General features: G+C 38.7%; 1 protein-coding gene and 1 pseudogene across 4 annotated transcripts in view; one reads left to right on the top strand and one right to left on the bottom strand.

Moving 5' to 3' along the window:
• LOC104702873 overlaps positions 1-4,100 on the top strand; it is a 5,583-nt pseudogene extending 1,483 nt beyond the window's left edge.
• Positions 4,624-7,517, bottom strand: part of LOC104721701 (GPI ethanolamine phosphate transferase 1) — a 6,751-nt gene continuing 3,857 nt past the window's right edge. For 2 of the 4 annotated variants that reach the window (XM_010469443.2, XM_019243650.1), the window contains 10 exons: positions 7,074-7,307; positions 6,804-6,991; positions 6,414-6,555; positions 6,220-6,328; positions 6,029-6,131; positions 5,747-5,936; positions 5,528-5,626; positions 5,370-5,428; positions 5,170-5,275; positions 4,624-5,023 (listed from right to left, as the gene is read on the bottom strand). In XM_010469443.2, coding sequence (XP_010467745.1) covers positions 4,856-5,023; positions 5,170-5,275; positions 5,370-5,428; positions 5,528-5,626; positions 5,747-5,936; positions 6,029-6,131; positions 6,220-6,328; positions 6,414-6,555; positions 6,804-6,991; positions 7,074-7,307 — 1,398 coding nt within the window. In that variant the 3' untranslated portion in view covers positions 4,624-4,855. Of the gene's footprint in view, positions 5,024-5,169; positions 5,276-5,369; positions 5,429-5,527; positions 5,627-5,746; positions 5,937-6,028; positions 6,132-6,219; positions 6,329-6,413; positions 6,556-6,803; positions 6,992-7,073; positions 7,308-7,402; positions 7,484-7,517 lie in introns of all 4 variants that reach the window. The other 2 variants (XM_010449522.2, XM_010443185.2) reach the window with 2 other exon arrangements.

The following is a 7,517-nucleotide window of genomic DNA, read 5'->3' as shown; positions in this document are numbered from 1 at the left end:
CAGACGAAAACTGGAGGCTTGGTCATTTGGAGGTCTGGAAGCAAGATTTTGTTGTATAGAGGGGTAAATTATCAGTATCCTTATTTTGTGTCTGATCGGGATTTGGCACATGACTCTTCCTTGGAAACTGCTTCAGGAGCATCATCTATGGATCAGGGAATGGTTGATAGTAGAGAGAAACTGGCCATTGCAGAATCTTCTTCCCTGAGTGTTACTAATAAAACGGTTAAGCCCCTGTTAATTCAAGGCGTTGGTTCTCCGGATAAGGTTCGGTTTCAATTACCCGGGGAAGTTCAGCTAGTAGAAGAAGCAGACCAATTGCTAGAAGGATTAGGTCCAAGATTCACTGACTGGTGGGCATATGATCCCCTTCCAGTAGATGGTGATCTTCTGCCAGCCGTAGTGCCTGACTACAGGAGACCATTTCGCCTTCTCCCATATGGCCTGAGTCCAAAACTAACTGATGATGAAATGACCACTATAAGGAGACTTGGTAGACCACTCCCTTGCCATTTTGCTTTAGGTGAGCTTGTTTTCACCTGATTTTGGCTTACTTTTAGACACGGAAGATTGTTAACTTATTCTGGCTTACCTTTTCTGTGACTTCCAGGTAGAAATAGAAATTTGCAGGGACTAGCTGTTGCAATTGTCAAGCTTTGGGAGAAATGTGAGCTTGCCAAGATAGCAGTGAAGAGAGGAGTACAGAACACTAATAGCGAGCTGATGGCCGAAGAGTTAAAGGTTGCTGGTTTACTTTAAAATGATCAAACTGTTTGTGGTCTGTTTGCAAACAATAGGAAATTATGCCCTTTGGCGCCCCATATAACTGAAGATATCTATTGATGAGTCAAAAAAATATATTCTGTCGCAGTGGTTGACTGGAGGAACTTTGATATCTCGGGATAAAGATTTCATTGTCTTGTACAGAGGAAAGGATTTCCTCCCATTTGCAGTTTCTTCTGCGATAGAAGAGAGGAGAAGGCAAACCATGATCATGGAGAAATCAAGTACGCATGTTAATAAGATGACTGAAAATGAAGAGGAAATAAAGCCTCAGGCTGCTACAGATGACACTGAACTAGAAGCTGATAAGAAGGATCATGTACAAACCCATCAAATGAAACCAAGACAGCGGAAATCTCCTGAGGACATCCTTGAAAAAACTAGTATCAAGTTGTCCATGGTATATGCCCTAATATACGTTTTATACTAGAAAACATTGGTGGTTTGTGGGACCTTTTTAGTTGTTAATGGTTAGTTTGCTCTTTAGGCGTTAGAAAGGAAAGCAAAGGCAGAAAAAATTCTGGCGGAGCTGGAGAGTAGAGAGAGTCCTCAACAGTCTGATGTCGACAAGGAGGGTATTACTGATGACGAAAAGTACATGCTACGGAAAATTGGCTTAAAAATGAAGCCTTTCCTTTTACTAGGTATTTCATTGTTTTTAAGTCTGTTTCCGTCGTTCATGTATATTTCTGTGGTAAATGTGTAACTTTCGTGGGCTTCTTTCTTTGACGTGTTATGTGTAAACTGTCCCGTTCTTACTTCTCTTGTTGTGGTCTCAAGGTAGACGAGGCGTCTTTGATGGAACAATAGAGAACATGCATCTTCATTGGAAGTATAGGGAACTTGTGAAAATTATTTGTAATGAACATAGCATCGAAGCTGCTCACGAAGTAGCAGAAATCTTGGAAGCAGAAAGTGGTGGCATACTAGTTGCTGTGGAGATAGTGAGTAAGGGCTATGCAATTATTGTGTATCGTGGAAAGAATTATGAGCGGCCTCCATGTCTACGACCTCAAACACTTCTCAGTAAGAGAGAGGCGCTGAAGCGATCTGTGGAGGCACAACGTCGAAAGGTAAAAAAAAATCATAACAAATCTTTGACATGACGAAATTATTCTCTAAGCTCTAATAAACGATCTTATCTGGAAACTTCAAATTGATTTGGTGAATTCCTCGCGTGATTTTTTAATTAATTTTCTGCTCAAATTATTGCAGTCATTGAAGCTGCATGTGCTGAAACTTTCGAACAACATTGATGAATTGAACCGTCAGTTGGTAAGTCATACGTGTCGTCGCTCAGCTTGATTTGCTTAACAATCCTTAAAAGATGGTCTTAACATTTGAATGCTGGTTGAGGGTAGGTCGAGGACAGTGTGACCAATGAAACATGGTCAGATGGGGAATCAAGTATCAGAGTGGTAATTATTTACAGTTTCAGTATACTCATACCAGTTCTTGATGCTACACATATGCTTCTTTGATCTTCTAAATTCTCCATATTTTTTATGTAGGTCCAAGAAGAAACAGAAAACCAGCTTACTGAACCTGAGAAATCAAGAGAAGAAATTGAACTCGGCTATTCTTCTGACTTGTCAGTATCGTCCTCTGGTGAAGAAAACTGGGAGGTAAGATTCTTAGCGCCTACTCGAAGTTTCTTGCAAATGGCTACTATGCATATATATTTATATGCCTGGTAACTAGGCACCTAGATAAAACCTAGCTTCAAGTACACCACTTGAATATTAATAAATTCTCTCGATTACTAAGCCTGAATTCTGAGACTGTGTTGGTGAATATATTCTAAGGATGACAGTGAAGGTGAAGTAGACACATTTACTACGAGCAGTCATGGGCATCAAGAAGATGAACCTAAATCTGTCTTGTCTCAGAGACATGAGGAAAACTCTCTCGATTCAACTGCTAATATATCTGTGCTTGCGGAGAGCGGTTCTGCCAAGGCGTCTTCTTTTCATGATAGATCCATTGTAATGTCTAAAACTCGTCTCTTTCCTCTTTCTGTCTCTATGTGTAGATATATCTAATTATTTACCCCCTTTTTTTTTGGGTGCTGATTTTAGCCGGGAAAGAGCTACCTGAATGCTGAGAGAAAGGTACCTAAACAAGAACTGGGATCATCAAGTGGCTCACGAATCTCAGTTCTGACAGAGAGGAAAAACGAAAAGGATGGGTTGGTCACAGATCTCTCCAATAGAGAAAGGCTCATTCTGAGAAAACAAGCCCTTAAGATGAAGAAGCGCCCACCCTTTGCAGTAGGTGAGTTTGACTATCTCCATCAATGGCTGTAAGTTGTAGGAGGTAGACATGGAACCATAATAGTTACAGTTATTGAGAATGACTATTATTCTCCCTTTCAATTTGTAGGAAGAAGCAACGTAGTAACCGGTTTAGCGAAAACACTGAAGATGCATTTTCAGAAAAACCATCTAGCAATTGTAAACGTCAAAGGGAGAGCCGAGGGAACATCAGTGCAAGAAGTCATCGCAAAGCTCAAGGTCAGTTCATAACCACCACACTATATAAACATAAAAGTAACCAGTAATTAGTGATGCTTTCTGGGATTCGTCTGAAAATTTAGTTTGGTGTTGAATTGTTGATTCTGCAGGAAGAAACAGGAGCACTTTTGGTGTCGCAGGAGCCAAGTAAAGTGATACTTTACAGAGGTTGGGGTGCAGAAGAAGAAATGAAAAGCTTCTACCCAAATAACAATGTCAAAAACTCCATAAATCTAACATCATCAAAAAGCTTTGTTGATGATCCTCCTCCTGTGTCTCCTGCACTCATTGAAGCCATAAGACTTGAATGTGGATTGTAATAACGTTTTTAATTATTAGATGTAAAAATGATATAAATTCTTCTATATCAGCTTTGTGAAGAGCGTTCGTTCAAGTTTGAACTGATGGGACAAGAAACTCCACGCGCCCCGGTTTCCAAAACTTTAGAAAATACCCAAATTTGGTGGACTATAACCCTCGATTTTTGGGCGGTGGTGATAACGCGCTAATAATGCGCGTGGTTAAGAGTCCACGTTTTTAGAACAGATTTATACTAGCTATAGATTTCTCTAAAAACTCGTAGCGAATGCTTCACAGTTTGAAACAAAAACTTCGTATGATTTTTTTTTTTTAAATGAAAAATTGTGAAGTGTGCTAACTAAAGGTTTCATTTGCTACATTTGTGAACTTCCCATCAGATATCTCTCTCCTGACAACGCCTTTCACAGAGAAGAAAATTAGCGGGGAGTTTTGAAAATTGTGCGCTTCAGAGCGTTTTGAGAGAAGGGGAGGTTGAGAGTGGCCTGACTCGGATGCTTCTCGTGTAGAGGTTGGTAAGTGCAAAGAGTAATAGCACAAATACCACTTGTGCACTCACTATCCCAAAATGGCTTATACTATTCCCAATTTCCATCCAGCTTCCTGTGTTTTTCACCTGCAATTTATATATATATTTTTTTGGATATCTATTACTGATCCTTCAGCAAGAATGCACCAGAGAATGAATGTAGCTTGATGCTATAAATGTACAGTAAGAAAAGGTAAAAAGCAACTGCGTTGATGCTGTGAATGTTTACTTACCAGGAAGAAGAAATGGATTGTCATTATGTCTGAAAATAAGANTAATTATTAGATGTAAAAATGATATAAATTCTTCTATATCAGCTTTGTGAAGAGCGTTCGTTCAAGTTTGAACTGATGGGACAAGAAACTCCACGCGCCCCGGTTTCCAAAACTTTAGAAAATACCCAAATTTGGTGGACTATAACCCTCGATTTTTGGGCGGTGGTGATAACGCGCTAATAATGCGCGTGGTTAAGAGTCCACGTTTTTAGAACAGATTTATACTAGCTATAGATTTCTCTAAAAACTCGTAGCGAATGCTTCACAGTTTGAAACAAAAACTTCGTATGATTTTTTTTTTTTAAATGAAAAATTGTGAAGTGTGCTAACTAAAGGTTTCATTTGCTACATTTGTGAACTTCCCATCAGATATCTCTCTCCTGACAACGCCTTTCACAGAGAAGAAAATTAGCGGGGAGTTTTGAAAATTGTGCGCTTCAGAGCGTTTTGAGAGAAGGGGAGGTTGAGAGTGGCCTGACTCGGATGCTTCTCGTGTAGAGGTTGGTAAGTGCAAAGAGTAATAGCACAAATACCACTTGTGCACTCACTATCCCAAAATGGCTTATACTATTCCCAATTTCCATCCAGCTTCCTGTGTTTTTCACCTGCAATTTATATATATATTTTTTTGGATATCTATTACTGATCCTTCAGCAAGAATGCACCAGAGAATGAATGTAGCTTGATGCTATAAATGTACAGTAAGAAAAGGTAAAAAGCAACTGCGTTGATGCTGTGAATGTTTACTTACCAGGAAGAAGAAATGGATTGTCATTATGTCTGAAAATAAGATCACAAGGAAGTAACATCCCAGTCTTGGTACTCTCACTAATTTAGTTATTGCACTGAACGCACATCTGCAATTTACAGCGATATGGAAAAGGTTTAAAGATTAGTTTTTATACTTATCATTACTTGGTTTGGTTCAGTGTTTATTTATTTATTACTCACATGACAAGCATGAACGGTATGAAGAGCTTGAATATAAGAAGAGCTGCCATCAGAAAGGGCTGTACAGATGCAATCAACAGTTCACGTAAGATCTTATGGTGTGATTATAAGAAAGGAAATCAGATTTTTTCAAAGCTCGAGGTTGCAGATACACTTACGCTGAAGATTGTGATAAACCGGTATACAGATGATATCTCAAAACTTGCTATACTTGCAAAATTCCCAGTTCCAAAGAAAGCGACATTGAACAGAACCATCTACAGAACACAAGCCATATACTAAATCATATAACAGCTATTTTTTTTAGATGTAACAGGTTCATAATCTCTCGCATCATAATAAACAAAAAAAACAAGGAAACAGAGAAGACGACTTACAAAAATCAAAGGAATCCGCACATCAGATAGCAACAAGTATCTCTCATCGCTTCCGATAGTAACATGTTCCTCTGTGTTTTTTTCTGACAGAGATGAATCTTTTACTTTGCTAGAATGATGAGAAGCATTCTCAAACAATATCCATGCCAAAAGTACAACGGCAAGTGCACTGTAAAAGACAGCTTCATATCTGCAATAAATGGTGGAAACATGAGAACACGCAATGATCCATATAACCAGCGAACTCTAAATTATATAACTAACACTTGTAAAGAGACAAACCCAATAGACAGAAGAAGGAATGGAGGCGCAAAACCAAGAAATATTGAACTTAATCGTGAAAGGATGCCATTTCCTGAAAACAACGGAAGAACCATTGAAGAACCTGCAAAAAATAGAAGACGGTTAAAAAAGCGGAGACTCAAACACAAAGAAACATATTATGCAAACAGAACAGAGGATTAAGGATATACCGGCAACAAACCAGTTGATGAACTGGTGTGACGAATGTAGTTCTTGATTCTGTGTTCGGTGCTTTGTCGACAGAAACACCATCACCGACGACACTCCAACCAAAAAAATCTATTTTCCATTTGCACGAAGAAAAGGTGAGCTATCAGACGAAGAACCAAAATTTTTAAGTTATAAAAGTAGAAATCGTTTATACCTGTATGCAATATAGCATGGAGCACAATGGCGTCCTGCTTTCGTGGAAAGTGATGCTCTGCCAAAATTTGTTCCCTTCTGCATGTGTGTTCAGCCACTTTGCAGCAAGGCTTATTACTACAATAATAGCTCCACTCATAACTCTGCAACGAAGAGATAGTACCGACATCAAACAGTGAGCATTTCAAAAGTAAAATTGACGCTACAGAGCAAAGATGCTGAACGCTGTGTTCAACATAATTTCTATTCTTGTGATTCTATTGAACAATCCTTTTTCTCGATGAGTAGCTCAAAAGTAACTAGATCTGCTAAGTATTAAATTTGGTTTCCCGAAGCATCAGTGTCATGTTAACCACAAAACATTGGAAAATAATCAGAGGAAAGAACTTACACTAGGTTATTATTGTCAGGAATTTCAGCTGGCATCAGAGTGAAGACAGACAGGAACCAACAAGAAATACAGACAAAAACTGGTATCCCAGATCTCCAAGGGATTGAAAAGTGCAACAAAATTGAAGCCACAACACCTACTATCAAGAAAAACCAAGTGTAAAGCTTTCTCTCAGTGAAGCTATGAACCTGCACGAGGTTGAAAGAAAAAATGATCAGGGAAAAAGTCTTGATTTCTAGTGAAACTATTCGACTATCCGATTACACATACCAATAATTCCACAATCACAACTGACACCGCTGCAGCAAAAAGAAGTTTGATGAAATAGTCAGCCCTCCTCTCCCTCAAATATCTCCACAATCCTCTTATTAATCGGTATTCACTAAAGATTTGTGTCCATAGAAAAACTGTCATTCCAATATATGCATGGTAAAGAGGGGGAGAATGCTCCACCAAATTTAACACCGAAAGAATTGCCATCAGCAGGCATCCTGATATATATACCTGCGTCAAAGTGATCAAAATATATGAGACAGACAGAGATTTCACAGCTAAAAATGAAGAGTAAACTTGACAAAGCAAATAATTCAAGTGTTTACTTTTCCAGAGTCTTTTTTCTGCACAGATAATTGCTCTTTTCTGGACAAATCTCCTGATAGTGAACTATAACATTGCAGGACATGCAGGGCAAGTACGATCATCCATCCAGTGTAT

Source organism: Camelina sativa, chromosome 1 (genome assembly GCF_000633955.1).
Source record: "Camelina sativa cultivar DH55 chromosome 1, Cs, whole genome shotgun sequence".
NCBI lineage: Eukaryota > Viridiplantae > Streptophyta > Magnoliopsida > Brassicales > Brassicaceae > Camelina > Camelina sativa.
This window is presented reverse-complemented; position numbering and strand designations above follow the sequence as displayed.